Source organism: Scyliorhinus canicula, chromosome 8 (assembly GCF_902713615.1).
Source record: "Scyliorhinus canicula chromosome 8, sScyCan1.1, whole genome shotgun sequence".
In the NCBI taxonomy this organism is placed as follows: Eukaryota; Metazoa; Chordata; class Chondrichthyes; order Carcharhiniformes; family Scyliorhinidae; genus Scyliorhinus; species Scyliorhinus canicula.
In genome coordinates, this window is record NC_052153.1 from 116264807 (window position 1) to 116282806 (window position 18000).

The window sequence follows — 18000 nt, forward strand, 5'->3', positions numbered from 1 at the left end:
CCACCTCCTGAACTCCTCCTCCATCTGATCTACCAGCCTGGTAAAGTTATGCTTGTGGAGTGTCCCCCAGTCCCTGGCCACTTGCACCCCCAGGTACCTAAAGCTCTCCCCTGCCCGCCTAAGCGGGAGCCTACCAATTCCTTCCTCCTGGTCTCCAGGGTGCACCACAACCACCTCGCTCTTGCCTAAGTTTAATTTATAACCTGAGAAGGTCCCAAACTCGGCTAGTAACTCCATCACTCCCGGCATCCCTCCCACCGGGTCCGCCACATACAGTAACAGGTCGTCGGCATACAACGACACCCTATGTTCCTCTCCACCTCGCACCAAGCCTCTCCACCTCTCTGAATCTCTCAATGCCATCACCAGCGGCTCGATTGCCAGTGCAAACAACAAGGGGGACAGGGGGCAACCCTGCCTGGTCCCTCGGTAAAGCCGGAAGTACTCCGACCTCCTCCTATTCGTGGCCACGCACGCCATCGGGGCCTCATATAGCAGCCTCACCCATCTAATAAACCCTTCACCAAATCCAAACCTCCCCAACACCTCCCATAGGTACCCCCACTCCACTCTATCGAAGGCCTTCTCCGCATCCAGTGCCACCACTATCTCTGCCTCCCCCTCAATCGCCGGCATCATAATGACATTCAGCAATCTCCGCACATTCGTGTTCAGCTGCCTTCCCTTCACAAAACCTGTCTGGTCCTCGTGCACAACCCCTGGCACACAGTCCTCTATCCTGGTGGCCAGGATTTTTGCCAGCACCTTAGCGTCCACGTTGAGGAGAGATATGGGCCTGTATGAACCACACTGCTGGGGGTCCTTGTCCTTCTTTAAAATTAACGAGATCAGCGCCCGTGACATCGTCGGGGGCAAAGTCCCCCCCTCCCACGCTTCATTGAGTGTTCGCACCAGCAAGGGGCCCACTAGGTCCACAAACTTTTTATAAAATTCCACCGGGAACCCATCCGGCCCCGGTGCCTTCCCTGACTGCATCTGCCCGATCCCCTTAACTAGCTCCTCCAGCTCAATCGGCGCACCCAACCCCTCCACCTTCTCCTCCTGCACCTTCGGGAAAGAAAGCCCGTCCAGGAACCTCTCCATTCCCCTCCTCTCCCCCGTTGGCTCCGACCGGTACAGTTCCCCGTAAAAATCCTTGAAGACCTCATTCACCTCTACCCCCTTCCGCACCACATTCCCACTCTTATCTCTCACTCCAGCAATCTCCTTAGCCGCATCCCGCTTACGCAGCTGATGAGCCAGCATCCTACTCGCCTTTTCACCATGTTCGTACACTGCCCCTTGTGCCTTCCTCCACTGTGCCTCCGCCTTTCTAGTGGTCAGCAAATCAAATTTAGCCTGTAGGCTGCGCCTCTCCCCCAACAATCCCTCCTCTGGTGCCTCTGCATATCTCCTGTCCACCTCCAGCATCTTTCCCACCAGTCTATCCCTCTCACTCCTCTCGCTCCTCTCCCTGTGTGCCCGGATGGATATCAGCTCCCCACGAATTACTGCCTTCAGGGCTTCCCAGACCATCCCCACCTGAACCTCCCCCATATCATTCACCTCAAGGTACCCCTCAATACTTGCCCGGACCCTCCTACACACCTCCTCCTCCGCCAACAACCCCACATCCAACCGCCACAACGGACGTTGGTCTCGCACCTCTCCCATCTCCAACTCTATCCAATGCGGAGCGTGGTCGGAGATTGCAATGGCCGAATACTCGGCCTCCTCCACTCTCGGAATCAGTCCCCTACTCACCACGAAGAAATCTATCCGAGAGTAGACCCTATGTACGTGGGAGAAGAAAGAGTACTCGCGTGCCCTCGGCCTCACAAACCTCCATGGATCCACTCCACCCATCTGATCCATAAACCCTCTCAGTACCTTGGCCGCCGCCGGCCTCCTACCCGTCCTAGAGCTGGACCGATCCAGTGAAGGATCCAACACCGTATTAAAGTCCCCCCCTATGATCAGACCTCCCGCCTCCAGATCCGGGATCCGTCCCAACATATGCCTCATAAAGCCCGCATCGTCCCAATTTGGGGCATACACACTAGCCAGTACCACCTTCTCTCCTTGTAGCCTGCCCCTAACCATCACATACCTACCGCCCTTATCCACCACCACTTCCGATGCCTCAAACGACACATTTTTCCCCACCAGAATCGCCACTCCCCGGTTCCTCACATCCAACCCCGAGTGGAAAACCTGCCCCACCCATCCCTTCCTCAGGCGGACCTGGTCCGCCACCCTCAGGTGGGTCTCCTGAAGCATTGCCACATCCGCCTTTAGCCCCTTCAGGTGAGCCAGTACCCTCGACTGCTTCACCGGCCCATTCAACCCTCTCACATTCCAGGTGACCAACCGGATCAGAGGGCGTCCCGCCCCCCTCCCCCGTCGGCTAGCCATAGCCCGTTGACTGCCCGCCCCAGGCTAGCACCCCCTGCTCGACCCCGTCCCCATAGCGACAACCCCTCACCTCTGTCCCCCCAGCCCCCACCAGCTCCTTCTTGACCCTACCAGCAGCAACCCGGTATTCCCCTTTCCCCCCCTCCCTTCCCCCCCAGGCTAGGAACCCTCCCAGCCGCGAACCGTCCTCCATTGTACTTCCGTGGGTCAGCTAACTTCTGCTGACCCCGGAAACTCCCGCCAATAGCCCGACCCCTCCCGAAGTGGGATCATCCCCCAATCTATCCCTCCTCCTGGCACCGCTCCAGCGTGGGGAAGAACCAGTTAAGGCCCCGCCTCCCCCGTCACCATCTCCACCCCCCAGCCCCGCAGCGCAGGAAACCAGAGGAAAGCCCGCGCTTTCGCACTGCCCCACCACACCCTTCTGACGCAGCTCCCAAATATCAGCCCCACTCCATACCCCCACTCCGGCATAGAATACAACATACCCCCCCCGACCCTCCCCTCAAGATACACAGCCCAAACAATGTCCCACAGCACAAAAACAAAAACATAGCAGAACAACCCCTCCGTAAATAACCATATCAAAATTGCAAAAGTACTAAAACAAGAAGAAAACAACAGAAGAAAAAGAGAACACAGCAACAGCAGAATCCAGCACTAATATCTTACAGCCGACCTCGCAACCCCCAACCCCTAGTTCAAGTCCAGTTTCTCCGTCCGCACGAAGGCCCACGCCTCCTCCGGGGAATCAAAATAATAATGCCGGTCCGAATAAGTTACCCACAGGCGCGCGGGCGGCAACATTCCGAACTTTATCTTTTTTCTATAAAGCACGTCTTTCGTCCGATTAAATCCGGACCGCCGCTTAGCCACCTCCGCACTCCAGTCCTGGTAGATCCGCACTACCCCATTCTCCCAATTGCTGCTCTTCACCTTCTTGGCCCAGCGCAGCACGCACTCCCGATCACTGAACCGGTGGAACCTCACCAGCACCGCACGCGGGGGTTCATCTTCCTTGGGCCTCCTGGCCAGAACCCTGTGCGCTCCCTCCAGCTCCAAGGGCAGATGGAGAGATCCGGCCCCCACTAGCGAATTCAGCATTACAGCCACATAGGCTGTCAGGTCCGATCCCTCCAGCCCCTCTGCAAGGCCCAAGATCCGCAGGTTTTTCCACCTCATGCGGTGATCCAGCTCCTCAAAGCGTTCCTGCCACTTCTTGTGGAGTGCTTCGTGCCCCTCCACCTTACTCACGAGGACCACGGCCTCCTCCTCTCGTTCAATGGCCTGCGTCTGCAACTTCTTGATGGCAGCACCCTGGGTGGACTGAATCTCTGACAGCCTTCTGTTTGTTTCCTGCAGAGAGCTCAGTACTTCATCCTTGAATTCTTTAAAGCAGCGCAGGAGATCAGTTTGTTGTTTCTGGGCCCAGAGTCTCCACCCCTCTGGAGCTTTGTCAGTGGCCATCTTGGATCCCTTCCCCCGTTTTTTCTGAGGAGCTGCTGCTGTTTTTTCCACCTTTCCACTCCGAGTTCGAGTCATGGACTGCAGGGAAAGTCGTTCAGCACACCTTCCCCCACCGGGAGACGTCGAAAAATTTCCGTTTTGGGCTCTCAAAAGAGCCGAAAAATCTCTTTAAAATGGGAGCTTCCAAATGTGTGGCCTACTGATCCATCACAGCCACCGGAAACCCCAACAAGAGAGAATCTAATCATCGCTCTTTGACATTCAATGGCATTACCATTGTTGAATCCCCTATTATCAAACTCCTGGGGTTTACCATTGACAAGAAATTAAACTGCGTTAGCCATATAAATATGGTGGCTACAAGAGCATGGCATAATCTAGGAATCCCAGAATAAGTAACTCACCTCCTCACTCCCCAAAGCCTGTAGATCATCTACAAGGCACAACTTAGAAGTGTGATGTAATACTCTCCACGTGCCTGGATGAATGCAGCTCCAACAACACTTCAGAAGCTCAACACCATCCAGGACAAAGCAGCTCGTTTGATTGGCTACCCTTCTATAAATGTTCCCACCTGGAAATATATTGACGTTCCTTCACGGTTGCTGGAAATCTTGGAACACACTCCCTAACAGCACTGTGGTGTACCTACTCAACATTGACTGCCGCAGTTCGAGAAGGTAGCTCACCACCACCTTCTCAAGGTCAAGTAGGGATGGGCATAATCTAGGAATCCCAGAATAAGTAACTCACCTCACTCCCCAAAGCCTGTAGATCATCTACAAGGCACAACTTAGAAGTGTGATGTAATACTCTCCACGTGCCTGGATGAATGCAGCTCCAACAACACTTCAGAAGCTCAACACCATCCAGGACAAAGCAGCTCGTTTGATTGGCTACCCTTCTATAAATGTTCCCACCTGGAAATATATTGACGTTCCTTCACGGTTGCTGGAAATCTTGGAACACACTCCCTAACAGCACTGTGGTGTACCTACTCAACATTGACTGCCGCAGTTCGAGAAGGTAGCTCACCACCACCTTCTCAAGGTCAAGTAGGGATGGGCAATAAATGCTGGCCTAGCCAGTGAAACCCACATCCCAAGAATTAATTTTGAAAAGGCAATAAAAAAGAATGCAAAAGTTCTATCCATGGCAAGTGTCAGATACTTGGCCCAGATGTGCATATCTGGATTATTACCCAGAAAATGTTATGAGTCAAACTCATAGATTATCCAACATAACTGATACCACGACCGACACCCCCCAACTATCATCCCTCCGCCTGATCTGCCAGACTGTTGCTTCCACTTTCATCCTCTCTGATCTGACCCAACTAACTACCTCCCCAAGCAACCACTTTCACGACCTGGCTAACCATGTGACCTGATTCCCCATCTACCCGATGACCATGCCGATTTCACTGTCCACTGACCCATCTGCCCACTCACCCAAGTACTCACTCTGTCACCCGCTTACCCAATCACTGGCACACCTATGAACTCATCCATTCACTAACTCACACTTATTCACAAAATTTGAGATCTTTAAAAGCCTACCTGAATGCAGCAGTTTGTACTGTAAAAAGGGGGCACCTTGCCATCCTTTAACTCTACTGCAATCGCTGGACTCACCCAGTAGAGGGTGGGGCACTAGCCCATTTCTGCTTCCGCCAGAATCGGAAGTCCTGGCAGAAAATAGGAAGTTATATGAAGGATCAAAAAACTTCACAGATAGCACAATGCCACCGCAAAATCTGGGCCAGGCATTCTTTGCATAGAATAGGTTTATAGCACTTCCGATGCTGTCCACTTCTTGATACTTCTACCATAATTAACTTTTTCATTTTGTGTTGTGGGCATTGCTGAATTTATTGTCCATCCCTTGTTGCCTGTGTACAGCTGACCTGGTTGCTAGATTATGCAAAGGGAATTAAGCATTACTCATGTATTGTGCACTATACTCGCATGTTGAAAGGCAATTTCTCTTCTATGAGAGACATTAGTGTATCAGTTGGATTTTTAATGCAGTGCAGTGGCTTTTAAGGTCAGTTTTCTGATGCTATCTGGAAATTGAGATTTATTGATTTCAGTTTTGCAACTTGCTTTCATAGGATTTGAACTCAACCTTTAGATTATGAATCCAGGACTCTCCAGTAACATATCTAATTAAAACTAACATGAAGTTCAAAAATTTTGTCCAAAACTGGGGTACAGTACTGGTGGGTCACCATGCCAGTTCACAACTTGTGGAAAGAGGTCTGTCACTGTATACCACAGGTACAGTACTCGAGGGGAGAGGTTTGTCACAGTATAACACTGGGGTGCAGTAGTTGTGGGAAGAGGTCTGTCACTGTATTACACTGATGTACAGTACTGGTGTGTGCAGGTCTGTTGTTGTATAACCCTGGGGTACAGTACTGGTGAGGACAGATCTGTTACTGTATTACACTGGGGTAGAGTACTGGTGGGGAGAGGTCTGTCACTATAACACGGAGATACAGTACAGGTGGGCACTGGTCTGTTACCTTGCATCACTGGTCGGGAGAGATCTGTCACTATAACATTGGAATACAGTACTGGTGTGAGGACAGGTCTGTTACTGTATGGGGTGGCACGGTGGCACAGTGGTTAGCACTGCTGCCTCATAGGGCCGAGGACCAGGGTTTGATCCCGGCCCTAGGTCACTGTCCATGTGGAGTTTGCACATTCTCCCCGTGGCTGCCTGTGTCTCACCCCCACAACCCAAAGATGTGCAGGGTAGGTGGATTGGCCACACTAAATTGCCCCTTAATTGTAATAAAGGTTTGTCGCTGTGTAACATTGGGCTACAATACTGGTGAGGATAAATCTGCTACTTTATTACATTGGGTTAGAGTACTGGTGGGGACAGGTTTGTCACTGTATAACACAGGTACAGAACTAGTGGGGACAGGTTGGTCACTGTAACACTGGGGTACAGTACTGGTAGGGACAGGCTTGTCCCTGTATAACACAGGTACAGTACTGGTGGGGGCAGGTTGCTCACTAACAGTGGGGTATAGTACTATTGGGGACAGATTTGTCGATGTATAACACTGGGTGAGGACAGGTCTATTACTATATAACACACCCAAAGGTGAAGCTCAACACAGAGGAAAGGAGAAACATCTGGGGTGCAATTTTCGAAGCTAATTCTCCAACCTGCTCACCTACCCTGAAGTTTTTGATGTCGAGATACCGGCGTTGGACTGGGATGGGCACAGTAAGAATTCTTACATCACATGACTCATCTGATGAAGGAGCTGAGCTCTGAAAGCTAGTGATTCCACATAAACCTGTTGGACTTTAACCTGGTGTTGTAAGACTTCTTACTGAAGTTTTTGACCACTGCTGGGGTCTGATTCAATCTGCAGAACAAACAGACTGCCTGTGGCTCACAAACTGGTGGGTTCTGACTTTCAACTTTGAGATTAGAAAAGAAAGACAGTTTCAAGGTTATGTCTAGTTATTTCAGAAATTCTTCAGCCATATAATCTATGGTCAGGTAATAAAATTATTCCCAAAATTCACTTCATTTAACATGGGCTAAAACTTCTCGTCTGGGGTAGCTGGAATGAGCTGGAAAAAGTTTTAGCAATTCTTCATTCAGTTACATAAAGGAAACAATTTTTAATGTTACCATTTGATTATTTCAGAAATCCCTTTGAAGTCACAGAAGAATTTGTTCAGGAGTTGAAGTGTGCAAAAGAGCAAAAGGAAAAGGAACAAATGATTGATATGGCTCAGAAAATGCTCACCAGAAATAAGGTTCTAAACAAACCATTTTTGAATGAAAGGATTGCTTTAATGACCAGAGCGATCTTTGTTTAACGTGTTAACAGTAGAAACAATAATAGGTGACCCAGATGGGAATAATCTCATGGAGCATTTGGTCTCAGAATTTTTCACCATCTGCATGACTCGTCACTAGATTCCAAAAGTACTTATTGGCTGTAATAGCGTTTTGGGACATCCTGAAGTCCTGAAAGGCACGAGAGAAATATTTTATTTACACCATGCCAGTTCACCACTTTGAGAATAAGGACTACGTTCTTTAAACCAGGGCCATTACACCGCTATGCACCAATGCTCACCCTCTGACTCCTGACACAACCTGAGCCGTGGGACCACCAGGACCATCGTCTTCCAAATGCTTTCACTGGACAAGTCAGGTGGCTTGCTCAGTCCACTGCATTCTGGTGGTGGAAGTGACTGAGGAAAAGCTTGTGATATACCAAAAGATTGATTATAGAACATACAGTGCAGAAGGAGGCCATTCGGCCCATCACACTGACCCACTTAAGCCCTCACTTCCACCCTATCCTCCTAACCTACTTTTGGACACTAAGGGCAATTTATCATGGCCAATCCACCTGACCTGCATGTCTTTGGACTGTGGGAGAAAACCGGAGGACCCGGAGGAAGCCCACGCAGACACGGGGAGAACGTGCAGAGTCCGCACAGACAGTGACCCAGTGGAGAATTGAACCTGGGACCTTGGCACTGTGAAGCCACAGTGATAGCCACTTTGCTACCGTGCTGCCCCAGATCAAGTGGTCATTAAAAAAATAGCAGCCGGCGGAGCCATTTAGTCTATTGATCCTGCTCTCCCATTCAGTACGATCCTGGCTGATCTGATGGTGGCCTTAACTCTACTTTCCTGCTTGGCCTTAATGATCTTGAGAGAGATGAGTAACATTTTTAAATATTTTTTTTGGAAATCACTTCAGTAAACCTAATTAAAAGTCATGCTGGCAGATAGTAATTGTCATAGTTCTCATAATTTTTAACTGGTTAACAACAAACTCAAGAAAGAACGTTAGGTAGGGTTACAGGGATAGGGTGGAGGTGTGGGCTTAAGTAGGGTGCTCTTTCCAAGGGCTGGTACAGACTTGATGGGCCAAATGGCCTCCTTCTGCACTGTAAATTCTATGATTCTATGAAAAAAGGTTAGTCTCAGATTTTCCTCATCAGCTTTGTGACTGAAGGCAAGTCTGACCTATCGTGCCATGAGCTCCACTACAGATAGGTTAACGAAAAAGGTCCTGAACAGGAATTGATCTTTGTGTTATTGACACCAAGTTATTGATCTCTCCTCCCCCCCCAGCCTGTCCACTGTTTATACAATTGTTTCCCCCCCCCCCCTCTCTATGGTCCACTAGGCCATCCCCTCCCCTCCCCGGGATCCCCACAACTCGCCCTCTCACTGGCTTCTTGCATATAGTCCCAGGTACGGTGCTGCAATTACTTTTTCTGGCCACTGCAGCGCTTTGTCTGGGTGGACTGGAGAGCTGTTGGCCAATCTGATTGACCGTCAGCTCTCCAAGGCAGGATTTCCTTTGAAATCCATATCGAAGTCACGCCTGCTGCCAATCAATGCTCATTTGAGTGTAAAATGACAGCATGCCTGTTGGACTTATTGATGGCAGTATGTATGTTCTCCGCCGACTCTCCAAGTGGCGGGGGTCACCCTGCTATCCAAAAATTTCAGGCCATACACTCTTACATGCATATTACAGCCAAGAGCTAGGGATAGTGATAGTAGGGGCTCAATTTATTTCCAACACATGGCTGACCAGGAATCATTCTCACTTTTATCGTCTGCCATTGACATATGGAAGCTACGATACAAAATAAAAATGCCTTGAATATATTTAACAAATAAATGAGTACTGATAAGAAATGTCATGAAGAAAAATATTGCCTTTGCTGGCTCGCCACAATATATAAGTTCCAGTGATGCAGTTATAGTAATAATAAATACAGAATGCTGCAACTCTAAATTATGCTCATTGATTGTGTTTTTGTATTAGCGAAAAGTTGGATTGAATACACTGGGCTCAGGAAACCATGTTAATCTGCCATTAGCTTGGACAGAACTAGCTTTGTTGGTTCAGTGTAAAGGGAAAATACAGGAAGGTAAGCTTTTAATCTCATCTTCAAAGAATATTAATGATCATGATATAAACACGTTTATTAATTAAGCTGTACAGTATTGGAGGTGCAGAACAGGATGAGTGAACTAAAATCAAAATGCAAAATCAAGAATTAAAATGTAAATTACTTGCACATATAAGGCACCTCAGACCATGTATAGAATGTTTGTTGAATTGTTTTTTGGAAAATAGGTGTGAGTAAAACCAGTCTAATATGTTTAAATATAACTTAAACCATAACCTAAAGATGGAGATCGCTAATATTTTGCTAAAGAAGAAATGTGGCAAGATGTTTTCAAACATATATTTATACAAAAAATAAAATGGTTGTGACGCAATATGTAAAATGTGGTTAGATCAAAGAATTTTCTTCATTTTGTACTATTTATTAAGAACGGTATATGTTCATTCTTTTCAAACCTGTTAAGTTTTATTCCTAACATTGTATCTAGCTCTGCCTTAAACATATTCAGAGTCTCTGTTTCCAGCACAATTTGAGGAAGAATTCCAACGACTCACGGCCCAGAAAGAATTCCCCTAATCTCTAATTAAATAAGCGAGCTCGTATTTTTAGACAGTGACCCCAAAGTTGTAGATTCTCCAGCAAGAGGAAACATCCTTTCCACATCCACCCTGTTAAGATTCCTCAGGATCTTAAAGGTTTCACTCAGGTCACCTCTAAACTTCAGTGGACATAAGCCTAACCTGTCCAATATTTCCTCATAAGATAACCTGTCCATTTCTGGTATTAGTCCAGTAAACCTTCTCTGAACTGCTTCTAATGCATTTACATCTTTCTTTAAATAATCACACCAATACTGAATACAATACAGCAGATGTGGTCTCATTAGTGACCTCCACAACTGTAGCATAATTTCTCTACTTTTGTAATCAATTTCTCTCACAATTAAAGGGTTGTCTTATAAGGAAAGGTTGAGCAGGTTGGGCCCATACTCATTTTTTAAAAGTGTATTTCATTCCAAACTTATTCTAACAGTTACAAAACATGAAAAATCCGGGGAACATGCTCCTTGTCACACAATTATACAGTTTGTACAAAGTTTTCCCCATTTTCACCCCACACACCCCTCCTCCCACCCCGTGACAAACAGCTCCTCAAACATGGCCACAAATAGCCCACAATGTGCCTCAAAGCCCTTCGCTGAACCCCTGAGTCCAAATTTAATCTTTTCTAGATGGAGACAATCATATAAGTCTCCCAGCCAGGCCATCACCGCGGCGGCGTAGTCGACCGTCATTCCAACAAGATCTATTAGCGGGCAACCAGAGAGGCAAAGGCCACGACATCAGCCTTCCTCCCCTCCATCAGCTCCGGCTTCTCTGATGTCCCAAATATCGCGCCTGACCTCTTCCCCCACAGCCTTTGTTAGTGCCGTGAACACTCCCACCCAGCATCTCTCCAACTTCTCACAGTCCCAGAACATATATGCGTAGTTTGCTGGTCCCCGGCCACACTTCTGGTACTCGCCTGCCTTTCCTTGGAAGAACCCACTCATTCTCGCCTGAGTCATATGCACCCTGTGTACCACCTTGAATTGTATCAGGTTCATCCTCGCACATGAGGAGGTCACATTTACCCTATGTAGCGCCTGGCTCCATACTCCCCAATTTATCTCCTTTACCAGCTCCCCCTCCTACTTCTCCCTCTCCCCTCACACCCCTAAGCCCAGAGCAACATACACATCCATGGGTAAGCCTTGTGAATGTTTTGCCTGTGAACAGTGATTGGGCACACACCTTGCAGCATCAGAAGGCATATATTGGACCGGGGAGCAGTGTTTGCATCTTGAGCAATTGGGCAGTGGTGGCATTGCTGGTGTGGCAACGAGAGCTGGCACAGGCGTCCCCAGCGGTGGCAGAACGTCCATCTCGGTTTCCAAGTTGGAACTCGGCAGTTCTTCATCCAGCATCTCGGTGTCCTCAAAAATGACCTCTGGATCCTCGACAGCCAGTGGAAGATGACTGAAGTGGGATTGCTGAATCAATGGCCGGTACGGCTGGAGTATCCAGCACACAGCTTCGGAGGTGGTCCATGTGACGATTGGACACGTGGGGCGCGATTCTCCGCTCCCCACGCCGGGTGGGAGAACCGCGGGAGGGCCGGGTGACTCACGACACGCCCACCCTGCAATTCTCCCACCCCCCGCTCGGAAGAATCGCCGCTCGCCGTTTTTCACAGCGACCGGCGATTCTCCGAGCGGCCTGACGTTCCCGGCCGGTTCAACCATACCTGGTCGCTGCCGTCGTGAACATGGGCGCCAAAGTGCCGTTTGAAGCTTGTGGGGGGGGCGGAGAGGGAAGTGAGCACCATGGACGTGCTCGGGAGGGGACTGCCGCACGATCGGTGCCCACCGATCGTTGGGCCGACATCTCAAAACAACGCACTCTTTCCCCTCCGCCGTCTCGCAAGATCAAGCCGTCACGTCCTGCGGGGCAGCGGAGGGGAAGACAGCAACCGCGAATGCGTGGGTTGGAGCCGTCAGCCGTCGTGACATCAGCCGCACATGCGTGGGTTGGAGCCGGCCAACCTGCGCATGCGCGGGTGATGTCACTTAGGCGCCGCCGTCGCGTCACTCTCGGCACGCCGCCTTGGCGCAAGCGTCAAGGCCCAGCGGCTGAGAGGTATGGAGCGCCGCTCCTAGCCCCCCGGGTGGGGGTGAATAAGGTCCGAGGAGCGGCCTCCGAGGCCGTCGTAAAACTCGGCCGAGTTCACGACGGCCTTCCTGATTTATCGCGGGGACGGAGAATTCCGCCCGTGATCCTATGTCCATATTTGGTAGAAAACGGGACATGTTTTCTGCATCACGACGCCGGGTTTCGAGTGGCCCCATCGCTTAAATTCCAGATGTGTACCGCATCTCTGAGGTGAAACTGCGCAGTGGCTTGTGGCTGTCTGGGTCCGCCTCAGTCCAGTCTTGAGCGTGGCGGACTTTCCTGCCAATATCCAGAAAGCTGAGACTCAAACAGGTGCGGAGGCGATGACCTATCAACATCTCCACTGGCGCGATGCCCATCATGGCATGCAGGATTGTCCGGTAGCAGAATAACAACTTGGCGAAATGGGTCTCCTGGGAACCCGTTGACTGCTTCTTTATTCTGAACTTAAAAGTTCGCACCACCTGCTCGGCCAATTCATTTGAAGCCGGGTGGTATAGGACGGTCCTCATATGACAGATCCCATTAGCGGACACTAATGCCGGAAATTCCGCATTTGTAAACGTCGTACCATCATCTGATATCAGCACCTCGGGTATGCTGAGCGTGCTGAAAATTTGCCGGAATTTCTCTATGATGGCCTGAATGGGATCTTGATGACTTCCATCCACTTGTAGTGGGCATCGACGAGGACAAGGAACACTGCGCCCTGAAAGCGGTCCACATATATGGATCCGAGACCACAGATGACCTGGCCATTCCCACGGGTGGAGCAGGGGAGCAGGGCTGCAGATGGCAAATTCTGGTGTGCCTGATTCTGGATGCAGCGCTAAACCACCCGCTCGATGCCCATATCGATGGCAGTCCACCACACGTAGCTGCGAGTTAACATTTTAATCTTGAACTCGCCTGGTGTCCATTGTAGCAGTCCATCAGGTGTGGACAGCGTCCACTTTCGGGGACTGCCATGCAGGACCCCCAAAGGAGCATGCCATCTTCTATGTTTAGCTCCTGCACCTTTGTGGTGTTGGTCTTCAGGGCCTGTGGTAAAGCTTGGTGCTGAGCCCCATACTGCAGCAGGTGGCAGACGCAGTAAAGCTGAGATTCAATCTGGGTCTACCCACGGATGCGGGACCCCGTGAACAGTAACGAGTCCATAAAATGGAGGGCACCAATGAACTCACTGGCTGTGGCTGGTGTAGGTGGCCTGGTCGGCAGGGGCAGATGGCTCAGTGCACGGTGTGGGGAATCTTGGCCCAGGAGCAGTGTTCCAAATCATAGTCAAATGCTGCGAGCAGCAATGCCCATCGCAGGCGGAAGCAATGGGTGGTAATCGCTCGATCTTCCTTGAAGAGCCCAAGGAGAGACCCCCCAAACACACTGGCCAAAACCACCTTCTCGATCTGCGCATATCACTTCTCTGTGTTGGCCAGTGTTTGTGAGGCGAAGGTGATGGGACGCTCAGATCCATTGTCCATGGTGTGTGCCAGAATGGTCCTGACGCCTTACAGGAGTGGTCATGATGGGCCGAAGTGGGTTAGCAATTTTGATGAGGAGAACTGATGTTTCACCTTGGCGAAAGCTCCCTGCTGTTCTCTGGCCCATTGCCAGTGTTGCATCTTGTTGGACAGTCGATGGGGAGGGGTGGGCGGTTTAAGGTGGTGGCCTGGTTTGGGAGAAACTTGCCATAGTAATTTACCAGGCCCAGAAATGATCGGAATTTCGTCGGGCCACCTGGTACGGGAGCCTGCCGAATTACCTGTACTTTTTCTCCCACCAGGTGTAAACATGGCGATCTATGGGCCAGCTAACTTCAGTGGCGTTGAAGCCACATTTCGTCTGCTGGAGGCGGACTCTGGCTTCCTCAAAAAATCTCAGTACCGTGGCCAGGTTTTGCAGGTGTTCCTGGTCGGATGAGCCCATGATCAGGACATCGTCCAGATAGACCAGCATGTAGGATATTGTACACGTGAAGGAAACCCCAAAGGGCAGGTGGGTTTATTCATTTCGTCCCCTGTGCGTGTTCATAGTTACGAAGTGTCTGGACGTGGTGGGGTGGGGGGAGGTGGGTGGGTTGGGCAGAACCAACTGGAGGTAAGCATGACTCGTCGAGTTTAATAAACATTTAACCTCTGCTGAATTTTGCGTAAAGATCCTCAATCCTAGGGACGGGATAATGGCCGGGTCTAGACACACGGTTGACTGTCATCATATAGTCACCACATAAGCCCACTGATCTGTCCGGCTTCCTGACTGGACGACCGGTCGGAGAACTGCATCGGGCTTATGAATCCCCATCCGGTCCAATTCACTGTCTACCTTGGGTCATAAGGTGTACAGAACAGGTCAGGCATGGAAGTGGCATGACTGAGCCATCAGGCCGACGCTTATTCGGGCCACAGCCCCTTTCATGGTGCCCAAGCCATCCTGGAATACCAACAGAAATCTTATCAGAACCCCTTCAGGGCCATGTAGGTGCATGCAGCACACCTGCTTCCAATCTGACCGCAGGTGGTGTAATCAGTCACACCCCAGCAAGTTCGGGCCGCTCCTGTGGACCACGACCAGAGAAAGATTATTGTCATACTTGACCGGAACATTCAAAGTGCCCGCTATTGCCATTGGTTCCCTCGCATACGTGGCCAGCCTTGCGTTGGTGTCCAACAGGGTCAGTGATTGAAGGCCAGACCGGATGGGGTCGAACATATGAGGACTGGCTACAGACACTGCTGCCCCAGTTTTGAGCTTCATGCAGATTGTGTGTCCATTAATTTGCAGAGAGATCTGGATGGGCGCCACTCTTGGTGCAGCCATGCAGCGTAAAGTGCTGGTAAGTGCTATCGCCGTCTTCCACAAAGTAAGCCCCATCACGTGGGGGATGGTCACTCCAGGTGGGTCGGTGGGAGGGCTGTTTCCTCAAGGGGCTTCCTGTTCCCCTGGTCTTTGCGACCTGTCACAGCCCCCGCTGGTCGGTAATTGTATTCCTGTTCCTCACGGTTGGGGGAGAATGTCTGGCTGCGTTCCCGGCCTCTATAACCGTGGCCTGTGTTCCTCCAGTAGGTGTTCCACTGCCCGGGGCCAGCTTCCTCAGGTCTAGCCGAGTGTGAATGGTGCTTGCTTTGGCATCCCAGACTGAGCACTGCCTGAGCAGGGGCTGGTTTAGCTCACTCAGCTAAATCGCTGGCTTTTAAAGCAGACTAAGCAGGCCAGCAGCACGGTTCGATTCCCGTACCAGCCTCCCCGGACAGGCGCCGGAATGTGGCGACTAGGGGCTTTTCACAGTAACTTCATTGAAGCCTACTCGTGACAATAAGCGATTTTCATTTCATTTCATTTCATCCCCTGGAGTTACTTGACCCCTTGTTCAGCACTTTCTCACTATCTCCACTGCGCGTTGCAGGTCCAGGTGTGCCACAGAGACTAATTTCAATTGCGCGGCCGCATCACGGAGTCCTCAGTCCCAGCGATCTGGGAGTGCCTCATTTAACGTTGCTTCAAATTTTTATGTCTCAGCCAGTTTTCGGAGGTGGGCCAAGGAGTCACTGACTAGGCCTTGGCCTGAGCAGCCACGTAGAACCGGAAACGGCGCACAATAGGCGATGGTTTTGGGTCGAAATGCTCCCCCGCTAGGGCCACCAGGGTGGCGAGGGATCGGGTATCTGTGGGGTCCGGCTGAGTCAGGCTCTTTATCTGTAGGTAGGCCCTCTGCAAGCCATTAGCAACAGCACAGTTTGTCTCTCATCGCCGATAATCGGATTTGTTTGAAAAAAATTATATCAAACATTCTGGGGCGCGATTCTCCCAAACAGGGAGAAATCGTAAAGCTGGCGTCAAAAACGGGCGGGTTTGATGCCAGCCTCCCCCCCCCCCCCCTCCCCGACCGGGAACCGATTCTGATCCCCGGTCGGGGCTAGCATGCCGCGACCGTGAACTCCGGCATCGCGGGCTTAACGAATTTCGTTAAGCCCGCTTGCCAGAGTTTGCGACGGCTGACGCGTCACATGACATCAACCGCGCATGCGCGGATTGGAAGACTCCAACCCGCGCATGCGCGGATGACGTCATCGCGCATTTGCGCGAAACCCGCGCATGCGCGGGCCGGGATGCCCCTCAGCCGCCCCGCGAATGGATACAGCGGGGCGGCGGAAGGACAAAGAGTGCGCGGGAATCGGACCCGCTGCCCGCGATCGGTGGGCACCGATCGCGGGCCCATGGCACCCTTGGCACGGCCGTGGTACTGCCGTGCCAATCAGTGCCATGGTTGCCAAGATCCGAACTTTACGGCCGTTTTACGAACGGCCAGACCAGGTGTGTTTGCCGTTCGTAAAAACGGCCGTAAAGGGCTTGGACTTCGGCCCATCGGCCAGCTGAGAATCGCTGCTCGCCGTAAAAAAACGGCGGCAGCGATTCGTGTCGGGAGTCGGGCGTGGGGGGGGGGGAGAATAGCGGGAGGGCGTCAGACTAGCGTGGCCGTAAAAATTTACGACCCCCGTTATTCTCCGCACCGTCGTGAGTGCAGAGAATTGCGCCCTCTATGTATTGCCCCCAATATCTGTACTTGCATTAAAAGGTTTCAGCTTTCTAATATGCGGCATTTCGGCGGTTAGTAGTTGGACCTGACAAAGCCTAGACGAGGTGGATTGGGTGCGCAGCAACCTGTGCCAATGGTAGCTCCACTCAATCCTTGTCCCCAGTGTTGAATCTAGGATAAACAAAATGCATAGATGATAAGTAGAAATTAACAAACAAGATTCATTACAGTAAGAATCCAAAACTCCTTCACTACCCTGAGGATTTCCATCCCGACCTGCACCCAGGCCCGGGTTGTTATACAAGTTGGAGCTCTCCTTGTTAAGGGGAAGCCCTGCCCCCTTCAAGGGGAAGTTCATAATCCGGGGAGGTCATGGGAAACCTAATGGTCCTGATCCCGGGACCTCCATTGGGGTTATAATAGAAAATAGGATCAGGAGGAGGCCATTCAGCCCTTCAAGCCTGTTCCACCATTCATTACGATCATAGCCGATCATCTAACTCAATAGCCTAATCCCACTTTCCCACATATCCCTTGATCTCCTTCACCCTGTGCTATATCTAACTGCTTCTTGAAAACATACATGTTTTGGCCTCAACTACTTCCTGTGGCAATGGATTCCACAGGCTCACCACTCTTCAGAGCAGTGGAGACTGGGTCATTGAATATATTCAAGGCTGAGGTAGACAGATTTTTGATTGATAAGGGAGTCGAGGGTTATGGACGACGAACAGGAAAGTGGAGTTGAGACCACAACCAAATCCGCCATGATCTTCCTGAATGACGCAATGCTTGAGGGGTCAAATGGCTTACTCCTGCTCTTAATTCTTAATTCATTAACAGATACCTGGTAGTATAATGCAAACACAATACCAACTCTTGATTTTGGGGATCAGACAGGTGAAAGATCCATCTACAAGCCTAGACATTTCTGGTTCTGCCCCCATTTTTCAGT

The 18000-nt window shown here is 50.6% G+C and overlaps 1 protein-coding gene across 2 annotated transcripts in view; it reads left to right on the forward strand.

The window, feature by feature from the left end:
• The window catches only part of tmem232 (transmembrane protein 232), a 141971-nt gene that overhangs the window by 23970 nt on the left and 100001 nt on the right, over positions 1-18000 (forward strand). For both annotated transcript variants that reach the window (XM_038805123.1, XM_038805124.1), the window contains 2 exons: positions 7559-7670; positions 9716-9821. In XM_038805123.1, coding sequence (XP_038661051.1) covers positions 7559-7670; positions 9716-9821 — 218 coding nt within the window. The remainder of the gene's footprint in view (positions 1-7558; positions 7671-9715; positions 9822-18000) is intronic.